The sequence below is a fragment of the Leptodactylus fuscus genome, chromosome 9 (genome assembly GCF_031893055.1).
Source record: "Leptodactylus fuscus isolate aLepFus1 chromosome 9, aLepFus1.hap2, whole genome shotgun sequence".
In the NCBI taxonomy this organism is placed as follows: domain Eukaryota; kingdom Metazoa; phylum Chordata; class Amphibia; order Anura; family Leptodactylidae; genus Leptodactylus; species Leptodactylus fuscus.
Window position 1 is genome coordinate 53,740,365 of NC_134273.1, and position 19,845 is coordinate 53,760,209.

The 19,845-nt window shown below is 41.6% G+C and overlaps 2 protein-coding genes across 2 annotated transcripts; both read left to right on the top strand.

Annotated features, from left to right (window-relative positions):
- The first annotated feature begins 409 nt into the window (after window positions 1-409).
- Window positions 410-2,247, top strand: LOC142217849 (sperm acrosome membrane-associated protein 6-like). The gene is made up of 8 exons (XM_075286168.1): window positions 410-627; window positions 719-793; window positions 879-956; window positions 1,061-1,093; window positions 1,220-1,297; window positions 1,388-1,491; window positions 1,608-1,767; window positions 1,964-2,247. The coding sequence occupies exons 1-8, from the start codon at window positions 417-419 to the stop codon at window positions 2,245-2,247; spliced, it is 1,023 nt and encodes a 340-aa protein (XP_075142269.1). The 5' UTR covers window positions 410-416.
- Window positions 2,248-16,982: 14,735 nt separating this feature from the next.
- On the top strand, window positions 16,983-18,813 carry LOC142217850 (sperm acrosome membrane-associated protein 6-like). Its single transcript, XM_075286169.1, has 8 exons — window positions 16,983-17,193; window positions 17,285-17,359; window positions 17,445-17,522; window positions 17,627-17,659; window positions 17,786-17,863; window positions 17,954-18,057; window positions 18,174-18,333; window positions 18,530-18,813. The coding sequence occupies exons 1-8, from the start codon at window positions 16,983-16,985 to the stop codon at window positions 18,811-18,813; spliced, it is 1,023 nt and encodes a 340-aa protein (XP_075142270.1).
- The last annotated feature ends 1,032 nt before the right edge of the window (window positions 18,814-19,845 follow it).

Sequence of the window (19,845 nt, forward strand, 5' to 3'; positions counted from 1 at the left end):
TAAAATGTGACTATAATAAATCTATTATTCCATATACAATAATATCAGCTATGTGAATTCTGGACATTCTCATGGGTAAGGTCATGGCCAATCTACATCATGAACACCCATCGTGATGTCATCATGGAACCTGCAGCAGAGTCTACTGTGATGTCATCATGGAACCTGCAGCAGAGTCTATTGTGATGTCACTGGGGTATATAATGTGGTGCTGGGCAGAGAGCAGTCACTCATCAGTTGGATGTGAATACGTGAGTACTGCTTCATGTCTGTCTCTAGCTGCCTGTATATAGTATATAGATAGAAGTAACACAATGTGACATTGGACTGAATTTTGCACAAATAAAAATCGTAACCTCATTTTTCTGTTTTCTCAGGTTCGCAAACTCTGAAGTGCTTTTTCTGTGACGACAGTCATGCGTTTCTTTCATTCCTATAAGCTGCTGCTGCAGCTTATAGTGATCCTATGTGGAGCGGAGGTTGTAAGATCCTGCCTACGATGCTTCACCACCCCAGCAGACAGAGCCAGCATATGCCAACATGCCGTCTCGCTGGGAAAGATGGGACCTGAGGAATGCCTCCAGAGGCTGAACTTGGGTTTTGACCCCCTGAATGACATCTCATTAGGTAACTATGACCTACTTCTATTTCTTATGGCTCCTCCATCTTGTACATAGAAGGTGTCATCTCATAATCCTCATGTCTCTTCTCCTTGCAGCCTTTTCGCAGATGGATTACGTTCGTAAATATCTAAAAACGTTCGAAAAGGAAGTCAAGAAATTTGACAAATCAGGTAAGTTCCTGAAATCTCAACAATTTCTCCAATTTCTGTTGATGCATCAATAGTAAATGTCTGCTTTCTGTCTTTTTTCTTTTAGCTTCTGCACCGGCTTGGGTCGAGCAATTTGATCAAAAAATGGCCCAATATGTAAAAGCAGTGAAAAGCCGTGCAGCAAGTAAGTGTGTAATAGTAATCAGATAGAATATATTATCTGGATCATCTCCCCTCCCCCACACATGCCCTTGGTTATTCTTAACTGTCTCCAATTCCTTCCATCAGGTTATCCTCCGGCACAATGCAGTCCTCCATGTGGTGAGTATTGATCAAACAGTATCATCCATTAGACAGGACCATGTATATGACCCCCATGATATATATATGTGGGGATCCTCACTTACCTCATACATTTAACTCTCTCTCTCTGTTTTTTATTCCCAGGTCTTCAAAAAGCTGCCAGAGCCTTCACCTGCAGCCGCTGTGCCGAGGAGGATTGCCAGCTCCCTGTGGCTTGTCCCAGTAAGATCATTTCTATCATCACTTATTATATAAAGCTTTTGGGTTTTTGCCGTTGTTTTTGACCACCGTTTCTCTTCTCTTTCTTTTCAGTTGAATCCATTAAAGTAAATGAATTGGATACGACCAACATCTATTGCGGGGCCTCATTCATCCTGCCAGATAAACTAAAAGTAGTCTGGAAATATGCCAAAAATGTAAGTCATCAAGTTCTACCTATTCTATAGGTATACACATAGCAATGTCCCCATTCCTGCTCCAGTTTATACTCCACATGTGACTAATGTCTTTCTGATGTCATCTATGTTTTCAGATGAAGGTCACCGATTCAAGCTACTTTAAGGATATCCACACTGGCGAAGACCTGTTTGTAATGATAAAGCCAACAAGAGTCAGCCATAAAGGGACATATGCCTGTGAGATCTTTGATGAAGATGATGACATAATCATCCGAAAATTCTATTATCTGGATGGTAAGAATTCTAAAAGCGTTCTGTCTCTCCAATATTTTGTGATACGTCACATAAATGAATATAGTAGATAAGAAGCCGCTCCCGGCTCTGCCCTGCTTTTACTGTAAAGAACTCTTTCTGATAATTCTTCTGCTTATTATGAAAACAATTTTTCTCTTATTGCTTTATTTACTTACATTTATCTTCTATTTTTCAGTGGCACGGTCAACGTTCGGCGATCAAATGCAGATGGAGTTTCAACGGGCTTTAGTAGAAAAACTTCCTACTCAAGAGGATGAAGAGGAGAGGCTTCAACATGGTCCATCCACTACTGAGACCATCCTCTCATACCTCAAGAGCCCCATCAGCTATGCCATCTACGCCGGAGTCTGCTTTTTAGTCATCATCTTGGTGGTTGGATACCTGGCCCGATATTCCCTCAACGTGGAATGGAGGAACAGGAAAAAATATAGTCCACTAACGTCACCACCATATCCCTAAGATCTACACCTAAAAAAAAAAAACAACAATCCTGTATTATTCTATATTTGCAGGATTGTAATAAAAAAACAAAAAAACAAAAAAAAACATTTTATTGTTTGATAACTTTATTACATATGAAGGTGAAATGTCACAGTGTGGGGGGAGGGTTGGAACAGAGAAGGGTTGGAATGGTGGTAGGAGGTGGTGGAGGGATGTAGAGAGATCACTAGCCCATTATCTTCAATATATACTGCATGTATTGTTACAAGATGGTGTTAGGGGACAATTTACAGGGTCCGATGAGTGGGGCAGACATCAGTAATGGATGTTCTTAAGAACATTCATTCCAGGATATTGCCCTGCTCCTGGGCTGTGTTTACACACAGCATTCACTACTGTATGGGGATGAAGGAATATTTTATCAATTCTTTATATACATTTGTTTCCTGCACATTCCTGTTTACATGGGAGGATCTCCTGATCACAAACAAACAGCTTTCATGATGCATAAAAGATGCGATCACCCGACAATTGAGCGTTTGCTTGTTTGTGGGGCGATCACTGGCGCCTGGTCTAGGACTGATAGTCTCTGCTTATAGGTCTGATAATTAGTCTATGTAATATGCCTTTTAACCGCTTAGCGACCTTTGACGTACTATTACCTCATGGGTGCTAGGTACTTAGCGCACCATGAGGTAATCCTACGTCAAGGATATTCCGCCTGCTCAGCTAGCTGAGCGGGCGGAAGCGGAAGCGGGTGATATCTGTTACCGACAGCTATAACCCTTTTCCATAACCTGCGGTCGGTGCTTTTACTGATCGGAGGTTTTAACCCTTTGATTGTGATGGTCAAACATGGCCACCACAAACAAAGGGTTTCGCCCTATTCCTACCCCCCGGTACTCCCCGCAGCAAGATCGGAGCCTGCGGTCTGGCCACTGACCCCAGGCTGCCCTGAGCCCCAACCAACACTGTCAACCGAAAAATAAAAAATGTTGCGCCTTTCAGAAGATGGCAATGCAACAAACATTGATTTATGTCCCCAAATGTGTTTTTGTTCTGCAGAATTAGTATCGAATAAAAAAATAATATAAATGAGGTATTGCCGTAACCGTACCGACCTGTATGAGACTGGTGTACCCAGAATAATGGACGTAATCTCATATGTGGGTATAAAGTGATATTAGGGCACAGTCGGACACAGAAAGGAAGAAGTGTTATTTGGTTTTTGGAGCACAGACTTAGACGGTTTGGATTTTGGATGCCATGAAATTTTTGCAGACACCCTAAAATTGCCCTTACAAAATGGGGTCACTTCTTGGGGAATTCCAGTTTACTGTCACCTCCAGCTCTCTGCAAAAACAACATGCCGCTCAGAAAGTCCCTCTAACTCTGTACCCCAATAGCTCTAAAGCGCAGTGCTCCTTCCCTTCTGAGCCCTGCTGTGTGTCCAAGCAGCAGTTTACACCCACATATATAATTTTTTGACCACTGGGATGGCCCACTTAATCATTTTAGGAGTGCAGGTCTCTGACAACAAAAAGTGGGAGGAACATATTGGGCGCCAAAATGGCATATTTCATTCAAAATTTAAATTTTTATTTTGTACATTACTTTTTGGGAAGCATTTTTAGTCTCAAAATGATAATACCTCTTGATTCATTCCTTGATGGGTGTAGTGTCTAAGATAGGGTCACTTTTTTTTTCTTTAATGTAGATTGTGAGCCCCACATAGCACTCACAATGTACATTTTTTTCCCTATCAGTATGTCTTTTTTGGAATATGGGATGGAAATCCATGCAAACACGGGGAGAACATAAAAACTCCTTGCAGATGGTTTTTTGCCCTTGGCGGGATTTGAACACCAGGACTCCAGCGCTGCAAGGTTGCAGTGCTAACCACTGAGCCACCATGTGGCCCCGAAATGTGGTCACTATTGAGGAGATTCCATTGTATTGATACTTTAGGGACTCAGCAAACGCGACATGGCATCTTAAAACTATTCCAGCCACATCTGCCCTCTAAAAGCCAAACAGCACTGTTCCCATTCTGAGCCCCACCATGTACCCATACAGCAGATTATGGCCACATATGGGGTATTAGCGTGTTCAGGAGAAATTGTGTAACAAACTGTGGTGTGTTTTTAATTCTTTAACTACTTGCAAAAATTAAAAATATGGCGCTAAATGGATGATTTATTGGGAAAAAAAGTAATTTTTCATTTTTATGTCCCGATGTTAATAAAATCTGTGAAACAGCTGTGAGGTCAAAATGTTCACTCTACCCCTAGATAAATGAGGGGTGTAGCTTCCAAAATAGGGTCACTTTCAGGGGGTTTAGACGGCATTAGTACTTTAGGGGCTCTGCAAATAAGACATAGCATTTGAAAACTATTCCAGCAAAACCTGCTCTCCAAAATCTGAATCGCACTCTTTCCGTTATGAGTCCCACCATGTTCCCATACAGCAGATTATGACAACATATGGGGCATTTCTGTGTTAGGAGAAATTGTGTAATGGACTTTAGGGAGCTTTTTCTCCTTTATTCTCTTGTGAAAATGAAACATTTGGGGCTAAATTGACAGTTTATTGGAAAAAAAAAATAATTTTTCATCTTCATGTCCCAATGCTAATAAAATCTGTGAAACAGCTGTAGTGTCAAAATGCTCACTCTACCCTTTGATATGTTCTGTGGGGGTGTAGTTTCCAAAATAGCATCACTGTTAAGGGGTTTCCACTGTATTGGTACTCTAGGGGCTCAGCAAATGCAACATGGCACCTAAAAACTAATCCAGCAAAATCTGCCATCCAAAAGCCAAATAGCGCTCCTTCCATTCCAAGTCCCGCCATGTAGTCATACAGCAGATTATAACCACATATGGGGTATTGCCATGTTCAGGAGAAATTGGTTAACAAACTGTGGGGGGCTTTTCCTCCTTTAACCCCTTGTAAAAATAAAAACTTTGGGAATAAAGTGACATTTTAGTCAATTTTCATTTGCACATCCCAATGTTAGTAAAATCTGTCACCCTTTCACGCTGGGAATTTTACCAAATCAATACCCATAAACCTCAATTGCGTGATGTCGCCCAGATGTTCACCTACCCGTCTACGTAATTTTCTAACTGTCTTACCAATATATTCCATGCCACATTGGCAAATGGCTCTATAGATCACACCTTTGGTACGACAGTTAATGAAGTGTCGGATGGTATAACTTACACCTGTCACCTGACTCACAAAATATTTGCCACGAGCAATGAATGGGCAAGCCACACACCCACTACATCTGTAACAGCCCTTAGTCTGCACTGATAGCCAATTCTGAGCGGCAGCCGGACCTACAAAGTGACTATTTACAACACGATCCCTGATGTTTCTCCCTCTACGGTATGTAATTTGAGGCCGAGGTCCTACCACTGGCGCAATATCGGAGTCCATCAAAAGGATCCTCCAATGTTTGTTGATAATGTCTCTCACAGGCCCAGAAGCCCCATCGAAAGTGGCTATAAGCCTTATCAAGCCCTCATCCGGACTCTTTGTCTTGGGTGTCAAGAGTTGTGTCCGGTCACTTCTGAGAGCAAATTGATAAGCTTTGCGTATAACCGAATCAGGGTACCCCCTGGCCTGAAATCTAGTTCTAAGGTCATCCGCTTGGATCTTAAAATCCTGGAGAGTAGCGCATTTATGACACAGTCGCAAAAATTGACCCTTAGGGATCCCCCTCTTCAGAGACGACGGGTGGTGACTCTCCCACCTCAACAGAGAGTTTGTAGCGGTGGACTTCCAAAAAATTGTGGTATGTATGTCACCACCCGCCGTTCTGAAGATTTTAACATCCAAGAAGGGTAAACTACAAGGATCAATTTCAAAAGTGAAACGGAGACCAATGTGGTTGTTGTTCAAGGACCCAACAAACTGTTCAAATTCACATTTAGTCCCCTCCCAGACGACAAAAATGTCGTCGATATAACGGGCCCACACGTGAACCCGCCCAAGCCAATCGCCCTCCCCCTCACCCGGACCCAGCGAATGCTCCCACCAGCCCAGGAACAGATTAGCGTACGATGGTGTACAAGGACTGCCCATCGCACAGCCCCTGAGCTGGTGGAAGATCCGCTGGTCAAAGGTGAAATAATTCCGGGTGAGGGAGAACTCGAGCAACCGCAGGACGAATTCCGTGTGGGCCCGCAAACGACTGCCACGAGTCTCCAGGTAAGACCGAACTGCCAACAAGCCAAACTTATGGGGGATCGATGAGTACAAGGCTTCCACATCAATTGAAGCTAGTTGACATTGGTCGTCAATGTGGGTACCTTCCAACCTTTTCAATAGGTCAGTGGTATCTTTTACAAAAGAAGGAAGTGCACATACAAAAGGGGCCATGATACGGTCTAAATATATACCAATGTTCTCACACAACGCCCCCACCCCCGAGACGATCGGTCGACCTTTCAAGGGAGTCGTCCCCTTATGGATTTTGGGGAGGGAGTAAAAAGTGGCGATGCGGGGATGTGATGGCAATAAAAAGGAGTATTCCTCCTTGCTAATTAAATTATTACTCAAGGCATCAGTCAGAATAGATTTAAGTTCCTGTAGATACATTTGTGTCAGGTCATTCGATAGAATTTCATAGCAGGATGTATCTGCCAATAAAGATTCACATAATGCCTTGTAATCACCCGAATTCATCACCACGATGTTGCCCCCTTTATCCGAGGGCTTAATCACCCTGGACAGATCCGTCCCGAGGGTGGAAAGCGCCTGAGATTCCTCCCGTGTACAGTTATGGTGGGCGAACCCACCAGAGACCTGTTGTAAATCACAGAAAACGAGGTCAGAAAACACGTCTAAACATGAAACATCAGTTATTGGAGGAGAAGCTGTGCTTTTACTTTTAAGTGTGGTAAAAGGACCGCATCCCGTTTGTTCCGGCAATTCCTCAGATAATCCAAAAAGAAGTCGGACATCAGTCAACATTTCTGTTGAGATGCCCATTTCTAAGGCCTCCCGTCTATCCTTCACTCTAAAATATTTATACCACTTAAGTTTGCGAATAAACAAATTAATGTCTTTTGTCCAATTTAAAAGATCAAAATTATTGGTAGGAACAAAAGAAACACCTTTCTGCAAGATTGAAATTTCAGCAGGTTTTAAAGGGGTGGAAGAAAGAGTTATGATCTGTGCCTCTACTGACGTGGTTTCCCTAGGTACCGATTGCGAAGAAGATACGAAGTGCTGTTGTCTAAAAAATCCCGATTGGTTTGAGGGTTACTAGATGCTCATCGCCCTCTCCCCCTCTGATTTTTTCGGCTTTTATTTTTGTTTCTAACAGAAGAATCAGAATCTGAGACTTCCACCTCAGAGGAGGAGATATCCATCTCTGGAGGACCTCCCCTCTGTGGTAACCCTATAAAAGAGTAGACCTTGTTATCTTTAAAATCAGCTGAGTCTCGCACAAATTGGCGATGCTTGCGTTCCTTTAAATGATATTGGAAACGCTCCACCGTTTGCTGTAATACCCGTTCCTGATTCACAAAATCTGACTCCTGTACAAATTTCTGGGCAGTCTCAATAGCGTCTTTTAATTTTGTATCTAATTGTTCTAAGTTAGATTTTTCCTCTTCTAACAACAACTGCATTAGTCTTAGAGAACTATTAGTAGCCTCACGTTCCCATTTACCCAAAAATGTAGCGTTTCGGCAACGTGCTGCAGGCACCAAGGGCATACGTAAACCACGGGGAAATATACCCTGTTTGATGTAACACTCAAGGCTATGCACCTCCCACCACACGCTGATTTGTTCTTTATATATTGCAGTAAGTTCCCTGAATGCTCCCTTAACCCCTTCCCGACATGCGCCGTAATAGTACGGCGCGTGTCGGGTCTGTAACTATGGCGACCGCCTGGGAGCCGGGCGGCCGTCATAGCCGCCGGGTGTCTACTGCTTTAAGCAGTAGACAACCGGCTCTAATGCCTCCGATCGGTCCCCGGACCGATCGGAGGCATTAACCCCTCCGGCGCTGCTGTCAAAGGCGCCGGAGGCGCCATCTTCCCGGCGGCGCATGGGCGCCGCCATTTTGGCAGGGATCGCCGGCTCCTGGAGCATGCTCCAGGACCGACCCCCCGTTGCCATGACAGCCGGGAGCCTTGTTAAGGGCTCCCAGCCAGTCTGCAAATTCTCTCTTTTGCAGGCTGGTGTATACAGCCTGCAAAAGAGATGATGCTTTTTTGCAATGCATTGCAACACCCCTAGGGGGTCTAATAAATGCAAAAAAAAAAAAAAAAAAAGTAAAAAAAAATATAAAAAAATATAAAAAGTATTAAAAGTTCAAATCACCCCCCTTTCCCTAGAACAGATATAAAAGTAGTTAAAAACTGTGAAACATATACATGTTAGGTATCCCCGCGTCCAAAATCGCCCGCTCTACAAATCTATACAAATATTTTTCCTGTTCGGTAAACGCCGTAGCAGGAAAAATAGTCAAAAGTGCCAAACCGCCGTTTTTTCACTGTTTTAATTCTGCTAAAAATTTGAATAAAAAGTGATCAAAGTAATAACATTTCCCGAAAATGGTAGAACTAAAAAGTACACCCGGCCCCGCAAAAAAAGACGCCCTATGCATCCCCGTACACCTATGTATAAAAAGGTTACGGCCGTCGGAATATGGCGACTTTTAGAAAAAAATTTTTTTAACACCGTTTTCGAATTTTTTTTAGGGGTCAAAATGTAAATAAAACCATATAAATTTGGTATCCCTGGAACCGTACCGAAACACAGAATACAGGGGACATGTCATTTTGGCTGCACAGTGAACGCCGTAAAACCAAAGCCCGTAAGAAAGTCGCAGAAATGCATTTTTTCTTCAAATCCACCCCATTCTGAATTTTTTTCCTGCTTCCCAGTACATTATATAGAATAATTAATGGTGGCATCATGAAGAAAAAATTGTCCCGCAAAAATTAAGACCTCATATGACTCTGGGAGCTGAGAAATAAAAAAGTTATGGGGTTTAGAAGGAGGGGAGTCAAAAACGAAAAACGAAAATCAAAAAATGCCATCGGCGGGAAGGGGTTAAAAGTAGGAGTATATTTCTGTTGGGTATAATTCTTATCGGAAAATATATCTGGTAGTTCATTCAACCACTGGGCAGTATCAAGACCTGTCCTGAGAAAACCAGCCATATCCCGAAAATAGCAAGATTCCAAGAAAATCTGATAATGTATACAGTAATTGCTCAATACTGCATTAACAATCCAAAAGGAGCAATCAGGAAAACCAAAAATGCATAAAACATAACCTTTAATAGAACCATTAAAATAGGAGTGGGAGGGGATGGGATCGTAGGACGCACACTGTCCGGCACTCCGGAGTGTGAGGGGGATAGAGTGTCTGCACTGAACGCATCCTCTGTAAACTTTTCTGTCCTTTTCAACTAGCCACTCTACACCAGTGTGGTTTGAATGTACTTTCTCCACATATTGGAGAGTGTATCGGTCCCCCATGGTGAGCATGTGTATATGAGTTTATATCCTCATGTGCTTGTGAGTTGCTCTATTGGCACTAATTACCCCTGATGAGTGGGTGCTGTTCGTTATTGATGCACCACGAAACATGCATGTCGGGTATGATGATGTAACTGTATGCTTATTTGTCTAACTTTCATGTACACTCTCAAACACTTTTATGCACATCTTTTTCTAGGAGGGTTTAATTAGGGACAGACCCCAATATTAGGGTAAGGTTCCGGACGGGGCGCGGCCGACTAAGGAGGTGACCCCGTGTTAGGTATTAGGAAGAGGACCAGATTACAAAGAGGATCACCGCGCTCAGTTGATGGATAGTAAGAAGACTTTTATTCCAGTAAAAGAAACACAACGCGTTTCGGGCATCGGTGCCCTTTCTCAAGTGTATGTACTGTATCACAATAAATAGAAAATGTATAATAAAATCAAATGCATCTCTATAAAAGTAAGGCTGTCTTGCTGATTAAAAAATCTCATTAAAGAGTATAAACATGGTAGTTCTATTCAATAAAAACAAAGGTCAATAAATGACTGATTCATATGTGCGAACAGTGCGATTAGTTCACAACTAAACATAATATACCATATAGAGCAATTGGTTATCAAGTGAATAAAATAATTGGAACTCTAGTATAGAATACAGCAAATTCTCTGGATGTAGTTCCCAAGATATAATAGGGACATAGGCCAATAGGGACATTGTTATCCGCAACGCGGATAAAGGAGGGGGGATAGTCATACAAAACAGGACCGATTATTTATTGGAAGCTGAAAGGATCCTGTCGGATCCAGAATATTATACTAGGTTGGAACAAGACCCCACCCCCGAGCAATTCAAGGAATATTTGAGACTGATCCAAAAGGCATTTTCGGATGGAATACTGTTGAAGAACGAAAAAGACTTTTTGTGGGTGAAGAACCCGACTTTAGCAATCTACTATCATCTCCCGAAGATTCATAAAAACCGCCAAAACCCTCCTGGTAGACCTATAATTTCAGGTCTCAATTCAGTTACTAGAAATTTGTCCCATTATATTGACATCCAACTACAACCGCTTGTTGTTGAATTAAGGTCATACCTGAAAGATTTGCCTCATTTCATCAATCTTGTATTGGACCTTCAGTGGTGTGATGACTACAGATGGGCTACCCTGGATATCACTGCACTGTATAGCAATATCCCCCATAAGAAAGGTGTGGAAAATATTGCAACTATTCTGAACGAAAATAGCACAATGCCTGACGCACAGAAAAACTTTATCCTAGATGGCATCCGCTTTATTCTTGCAAATAACGCCTTTAGTTTTGAAGAAAAAATCTACCTCCAAACACAAGGGACTGCCATGGGCACGTGTTTTGCGCCTAGTTTCGCGAATTTGTATGTCGGGAAATTTGAAGAACAGTATATTCTCAATAACAAGAAATGGGCAAATAACATTGTTCTCTATAAGAGATATATCGACGATATGATCTTCATTTGGAAAGGTTCTGATGTTGTATTCCAAGAATTTACAGAACATCTCAACAACAATCAGTGGGGACTTCACTTTTCCGGTGGATCCAACAAGACAGAAATCCACTTTTTGGATCTCACTTTGGTTGGTGAAGGAGACAAGATACATACTAAGACCTTTTTCAAAACAGTGGACTGTAACAGCTTACTGGATTATAGAAGTCTACACTATAAAAAGTGGAAAGACAACGTCCCGTTCGGACAATATAAGAGAGTACGACGTAATTGTACGGTCGACAATGATTTTGAAAGACAAAGTAAGGTCTTGACGAACAGATTTTTGGAGAAGCATTATCCTAAGGGCTTAGTGGACGCAGCCAGAGAACGGGCTTCTTGCTCCAATCAGCGGGAATGTCTCCAATCCAAGAGAAAGACGAATCAGGAGAATTACAGCTGTAATTTTATAACAACCTACAACGGTCTACACCCCAAAATTAGAAAAATTCTGAAGGAGCATTGGTTTATCTTGGAAGGGGACGACTTTCTTAAACCTTTAATCCCCAAACAACCCAAGCTGACGTTTCGAAGAGCCCGCACTTTGAAGAGTACCTTGGCTCCGAGCAGACTACGTGATCAGAGCAGTATACGGATGCCCAATCCGCCAAGTATAGAACCAGCGGGAAGCTACCGTTGCAACAGCAAATAGTGCAAATGTTGCACAAGTATTAAGAATGACGTACATAATATAACCAGCAACTCCACTGGAGAGATTTTCCCGATTAGACAACAACATCTATCCTGCTATTCAAATTTTGTAATATACGTCCTGGAGTGCCCATGCGGCCTCCAGTATGTAGGGCGCACCATTAGAACCTTGAGGGAGAGGCTTACAAAACACCGTTCGAATGTGAATAACCGATTCCTTAAACACAGCGTATCCAGACACGCAGCCTCTGCTCATGATGGATCCTTTGCTAATTTCTCAATAGATCCAATAGAACATATCCCCATCTCCTGTCCAAACAGATTTAGTACGTTACGTCGGAAGGAGATGTATTGGATATATAAAATAAATTCACTTACTCCAATAGGTCTAAATGAAGCCTTGGAAGACATTTCTGGCTAATCAGGCACTGGGAACCTGACTTTTTCTAGCAATAGAATTAAGTCGAGTGTCAGGATATTTACCCTCTTAAGGTCGCCTCAACTATAGATCATTGGGTCATTTTAAGTGTTCATATTTATTTAACATACGTGAACACTCGATGGGTTTATTCATCTTATCAATAACGTACACAGTAATTCCATACACACCCGGTTTTATGTAGTTTTTGTACACATATCTATATTTATATATCCCTTATTTACAGTGAAACATCCATCAGTATAAAGACTAATCTGGGTTGCAGCATCTATCAGTATTTTAAATAGTACATATGCAGGGACTTGATGAGTTCATTCATTTATTAATTTTTGTATGTTTTTAACTATTGGTGGCACCAAGTGCCTATCTTATCACGATTTTATTTATCTCCTGTATACTTACCATAAGTGTATATATATCTCCTTTACCTATAATATCTGCATCAAAACATCCAGCAGTCTAAAATAGATTGTAATACTAATTTAAATATATTTTTAATAGAAACACATATGGTTTAAATGCCCATATGCTTACTGGTTGCTTAGTGATCGCCTCTCACCATTTCTGGGATATTTATCCCAGACAAAGAATTTTTCCATCCATGGACAAGCCACTGACTCGGCTGTGCTATTTCAGCCCTGCCGGTCAGTTGCGCATGCGCGGGTTTGTGCTCCGTCTCGGGTACATGATCGGCTCCCTCCGACTTGTCCCGAGACGTGTACACAGGGCGAGCCGGGCCGGCGCATGCGCACTGGCTTTTTCTAGACGCCGGGACTCTTCTCCACGTGCGGCAATCTGCGCACGCGCCTGGAGAAAGAGCACGCGAGTATCCACTACCACCAATGGTATTTATAGAATTAGTCTCCGTCGGCTGGAGAAGCATCCAGCTCGACGTGAGTTAAGGTAAGGACACAAGGTTTCCTTCTATTATCGTCCTTTGACAGCTTGTTCTGTCTAATATGGCATTTTGAACTGAATCTCCTCCTATTCAATAGTAATCTTATAACTTTTAATGTATATGTTGGATGTGACATTGTGTGCCTGGTGGGACTTGTCCAGACCACCTGTTTATATCTTGGGAACTACATCCAGAGAATTTGCTGTATTCTATACTAGAGTTCCAATTATTTTATTCACTTGATAACCAATTGCTCTATATGGTATATTATGTTTAGTTGTGAACTAATCGCACTGTTCGCACATATGAATCAGTCATTTATTGACCTTTGTTTTTATTGAATAGAACTACCATGTTTATACTCTTTAATGAGATTTTTTAATCAGCAAGACAGCCTTACTTTTATAGAGATGCATTTGATTTTATTATACATTTTCTATTTATTGTGATACAGTACATACACTTGAGAAAGGGCACCGATGCCCGAAACGCGTTGTGTTTCTTTTACTGGAATAAAAGTCTTCTTACTATCCATCAACTGAGCGCGGTGATCCTCTTTGTAATCTGGTCCTCTTCCTATACTCGACTGACACCAAAGGTGGCACAGGATCCTGCAGTCTCACCATCAAGGGCAGAACCCCCCCTCTCTAAGTGGTTCAAAAACCCAAACAAATGGTTGTATACACAACCATCTGAGGTAAGAGGCCATCTTACCTTACTATTAATATCTCAAATTTTGGCACAGTGCTTCACCATATGCAGCTCGGTGCTGTTTTTTGTTTTTGTTTTATATACGTATTAGGTATTAGGGGTGCTTAGTCCCTTCCCTGTTGTTACACAGCAGTCTAGGGACATTTTTCTTTCCTTCTATGCACCTCTGCTAGTTCTACAAGAACGTCCTTATATCTACCCCCTGGATTTAATATACGTCTCCTGGTCATCCACATCCAGTGGGTAAGTTGTTATTGGTTTATTTTTCTTACCTGGGACCGCCGAGTCCACTGTTTTGTAGTTACTTTTTTCTTGTGGAGATGTTTATTAGCTTTGGGCTAAATGTTATACCTTTTAACAAATGATTTTATTACTATTTTAATGGTTCTATTAAAGGTTATGTTTTATGAATTTTTGGTTTTCCTGATTGCTCCTTTTGGATTATTAACTGATATTAGGACACAGCCGGACACAGAAGGGAAGAAGGGGTATTTGGTTTTTGGAGCACAGACGGTTTGGTTTTTGGATGCCATGACACTTTTGCAGAGCTGAAACACCAGTAAAGTGGAATCCGTTGATATGTCAACTTATTTTGGAAACTACACCCCTGAAGGATTTCTCCAGGGGTACAGAGAGCATTTTTAACCCCCAAGTGTTGCTTTAACTCATTATCCATAAATGAATACAAAGCTGACTGTGAGAGGTGAAAATGACACTTTTTCCAGGAATCCGTCATTTCATGTTGTGCCCGACGTGTATCAGAGATGAATGTTGTGCCCGGGATACTAGGACATTATCTGTAACTGGAGAATTTCTTGTTCTTACTAAAACAGCCCAACCCCTATTCACTGTAGTAGAGATGAACTGCAATATAAGATACAACCTATAGACAGGTATAGTGCTGTCTGGAAGATGGCGGCCATGTTTTCCTAATTATGTACAGAATTCTGTATATTTGTAGTAGGAATCTAAGAAAATTGTAAAATTTGTGTCTAATTTTATTTCTAAGTATTTTTAGGGACCCAGAGGCTTCAGATTATGCCTCTGTAAATTCCAGAATAAATCAGTATAGGTTTATTACATATAAACCTGACTATATACTATATACCATAGTGAACTATGTAAGATCCTGCCATACTGATTGGTAAAATCATGTGACCAACCTGCAGTATGATAGTGATGTCATCATGGAACCTGCAGCAGAGTCTATTGTGATGTCACTGGGGTATATAATGTGGTGCTGGGCAGAGAGCAGTCACTCATCAGTTGGATGTGAATACGTGAGTACTGCTTCATTTCTGTCTCTATCTCTTGGTAATAAATAAGTGTCCCCTCCTATATCCTTACCCATTTCCTTCAGGTTTTTCTTAGAGGGGTTTCCTATGAACAGAACCAGATTTACATTTGTAGATTATTCAAAGATAAACATTTTTGCAAATAGAAATAATGAAGCATATTGCAGAGTTTTAGAGATTTCTTCTAACCATCTGACGCTAGGTTCACACCTGCGTTCATGTCTCCGTTCTGTGGTTTCCGTCTTGTGCATGGCAGAAGACGGAAACCATAGACCGGGTCCGGCCGTGAGTGGCGGTGAGCGTTTTAGGCTCTCCGCCGCGAAACCGGATTTTTTAATCCGGACACAGAGTACTGCATGTCCGACTCTGTGTCCAGATTATAAAACCCGGTTTCGCAGCGGAGAGCGCAAAACGCTCACTGCCGCTCACGGCCAGACAGCTTTCTCACCCATTCAAATGAATGGGTGAGAAAGTCTCCTGCAGGCTTCCGTCTCCTGCATCTGTTTTATGCAGGAAACGGAAACCTGCAATAAGGACAGATGAACGCTGATGTGAACGAGCCCTTAGTGGTGATATCTGTTTTATCAGTTACCAATGGATATGTCCATAGATGCAGGAACTTTCTATGGGCTGGAACTTGTCAGAAATTTCCTTATTCTAAGACCGTCATCACTGAGATGATTAGAGAAAGTCTTTAAAAACATTTTTATAAATATAAGAAATTAAAACATTTACAGAGTTTTAACTTTAACCGTCTACAAAGGTAAATCTAGTTATATTCTTGGGGAAAAAAACCTTTATAAAACTATTGTCTCTTATTCCTAAGACATCTGCAGAGCAAACATATCTCCATCCCTATAACAGAGTCTCTTATATCAATGCACTTAACTTTAGGGCATGCTGTGACTTGTAGTTCTATGGCAATACATAACTGAACCCACTATATATATATAGCCCAGATCCCCTACCTGCTGTATCTTTATAGTAGGAGTCCAAGTTTCTTAGTATCATGAGATATCTTATATTTGTCTTATTCTTCACATTGTACCCTAGATGGGTGTTTCTCCCTCTCACCGGCCCTGTTATGTGTATATTAGGGAATGATGTTTGGTTAATTTGCAGGGATTTAGCTATATAACATACCCAAGCCCTTAAGCCTCAGGAGCCAAAAGGTCCCTTTGGTCCATATGAGGAGACCTGTACCATAAATGACATTTTATAGCTGGGGATCATCTTACATATTTATCATTAGGTCTTAGAAGTTTCAGGTCAGATCTCTGGATATTGTAGAATAATTTAGTGTTGATTTATTACATGTAAAATGTGACTATAATAAATCTATTATTCCATATACAATAATGTGAATTCTGGACATTCTCATGGGTAAGGTCATGGCCAATCTACATCATGAACACCCATCGTGATGTCATCATGGAACCTGCAGCAGAGTCTACTGTGATGTCATCATGGAACCTGCAGCAGAGTCTATTGTGATGTCACTGGGGTATATAATGTGGTGCTGGGCAGAGAGCAGTCACTCATCAGTTGGATGTGAATACGTGAGTACTGCTTCATGTCTGTCTCTAGCTGCCTGTATATAGTATATAGATAGAAGCAACACAATGTGACATTGGACTGAATTTTGCACAAATAAAAATCGTAACCTCATTTTTCTGTTTTCTCAGGTTCGCAAACTCTGAAGTGCTTTTTCTGTGACGACAGTCATGCGTTTCTTTCATTCCTATAAGCTGCTGCTGCAACTTATAGTGATCCTATGTGGAGCGGAGGTTGTAAGATCCTGCCTACGATGCTTCACCACCCCAGCAGACAGAGCCAGCATTTGCCAACATGCCGTCTCGCTGGGAAAGATGGGACCTGAGGAATGCCTCCAGAGGCTGAACTTGGGTTTTGACCCCCTGAATGACATCTCATTAGGTAACTATGACCTACTTCTATTTCTTATGGCTCCTCCATCTTGTACATAGAAGGTGTCATCTCATAATCCTCATGTCTCTTCTCCTTGCAGCCTTTTCGCAGATGGATTACGTTCGTAAATATCTAAAAACGTTCGAAAAGGAAGTCAAGAAATTTGACAAATCAGGTAAGTTCCTGAAATCTCAACAATTTCTCCAATTTCTGTTGATGCATCAATAGTAAATGTCTGCTTTCTGTCTTTTTTCTTTTAGCTTCTGCACCGGCTTGGGTCGAGCAATTTGATCAAAAAATGGCCCAATATGTAAAAGCAGTGAAAAGCCGTGCAGCAAGTAAGTGTGTAATAGTAATCAGATAGAATATATTATCTGGATCATCTCCCCTCCCCCACACATGCCCTTGGTTATTCTTAACTGTCTCCAATTCCTTCCATCAGGTTATCCTCCGGCACAATGCAGTCCTCCATGTGGTGAGTATTGATCAAACAGTATCATCCATTAGACAGGACCATGTATATGACCCCCATGATATATATATGTGGGGATCCTCACTTACCTCATACATTTAACTCTCTCTCTCTGTTTTTTATTCCCAGGTCTTCAAAAAGCTGCCAGAGCCTTCACCTGCAGCCGCTGTGCCGAGGAGGATTGCCAGCTCCCTGTGGCTTGTCCCAGTAAGATCATTTCTATCATCACTTATTATATAAAGCTTTTGGGTTTTTGCCGTTGTTTTTGACCACCGTTTCTCTTCTCTTTCTTTTCAGTTGAATCCATTAAAGTAAATGAATTGGATACGACCAACATCTATTGCGGGGCCTCATTCATCCTGCCAGATAAACTAAAAGTAGTCTGGAAATATGCCAAAAATGTAAGTCATCAAGTTCTACCTATTCTATAGGTATACACATAGCAATGTCCCCATTCCTGCTCCAGTTTATACTCCACATGTGACTAATGTCTTTCTGATGTCATCTATGTTTTCAGATGAAGGTCACCGATTCAAGCTACTTTAAGGATATCCACACTGGCGAAGACCTGTTTGTAATGATAAAGCCAACAAGAGTCAGCCATAAAGGGACATATGCCTGTGAGATCTTTGATGAAGATGATGACATAATCATCCGAAAATTCTATTATCTGGATGGTAAGAATTCTAAAAGCGTTCTGTCTCTCCAATATTTTGTGATACGTCACATAAATGAATATAGTAGGTAAGAAGCCGCTCCCGGCTCTGCCCTGCTTTTACTGTAAAGAACTCTTTCTGATAATTCTTCTGCTTATTATGAAAACAATTTTCCTCTTATTGCTTTATTTACTTACATTTATCTTCTATTTTTCAGTGGCACGGTCAACGTTCGGCGATCAAATGCAGATGGAGTTTCAACGGGCTTTAGTAGAAAAACTTCCTACTCAAGAGGATGAAGAGGAGAGGCTTCAACATGGTCCATCCACTACTGAGACCATCCTCTCATACCTCAAGAGCCCCATCAGCTATGCCATCTACGCCGGAGTCTGCTTTTTAGTCATCATCTTGGTGGTTGGATACCTGGCCCGATATTCCCTCAACGTGGAATGGAGGAACAGGAAAAAATATAGTCCACTAACGTCACCACCATATCCCTAAGATCTACACCTAAAAAAAAAAAAAAACAATCCTGTATTATTCTATATTTGCAGGATTGTAATAAAAAAACAAAAAAAAAAAAAAAAAACATTTTATTGTTTGATAACTTTATTACATATGAAGGTGAAATGTCACAGTGTGGGGGGAGGGTTGGAACAGAGAAGGGTTGGAATGGTGGTAGGAGGTGGTGGAGGGATGTAGAGAGATCACTAGCCCATTATCTTCAATATATACTGCATGTATTGTTACAAGATGGTGTTAGGGGACAATTTACAGGGTCCGATGAGTGGGGCAGACATCAGTAATGGATGTTCTTAAGAACATTCATTCCAGGATATTGCCCTGCTCCTGGGCTGTGTTTACACACAGCATTCACTACTGTATGGGGATGAAGGAATCTTTTATCAATTCTTTATATACATTTGTTTCCTGCACATTCCTGTTTACATGGGAGGATCTCCTGATCACAAACAAACAGCTTTCATGATGCATAAAAGATGCGATCACCCGACAATTGAGCGTTTGCTTGTTTGTGGGGCGATCACTGGCGCCTGGTCTAGGACTGATAGTCTCTGCTTATAGGTCTGATAATTAGTCTATGTAATATGCCTTTTAACCGCTTAGCGACCTTTGACGTACTATTACCTCATGGGTGCTAGGTACTTAGCGCACCATGAGGTAATCCTACGTCAAGGATATTCCGCCTGCTCAGCTAGCTGAGCGGGCGGAAGCGGGTGATATCTGTTACCGACAGCTATAACCCTTTTCCATAACCTGCGGTCGGTGCTTTTACTGATCGGAGGTTTTAACCCTTTGATTGTGATGGTCAAACATGGCCACCACAAACAAAGGGTTTCGCCCTATTCCTAACCCTCGGTACTCCCCGCAGCAAGATCGGAGCCTGCGGTCTGGCCACTGACCCCAGGCTGCCCTGAGCCCCAACCAACACTGTCAACCGAAAAATAAAAAATGTTGCGCCTTTCAGAAGATGGCAATGCAACAAACATTGATTTATGTCCCCAAATGTGTTTT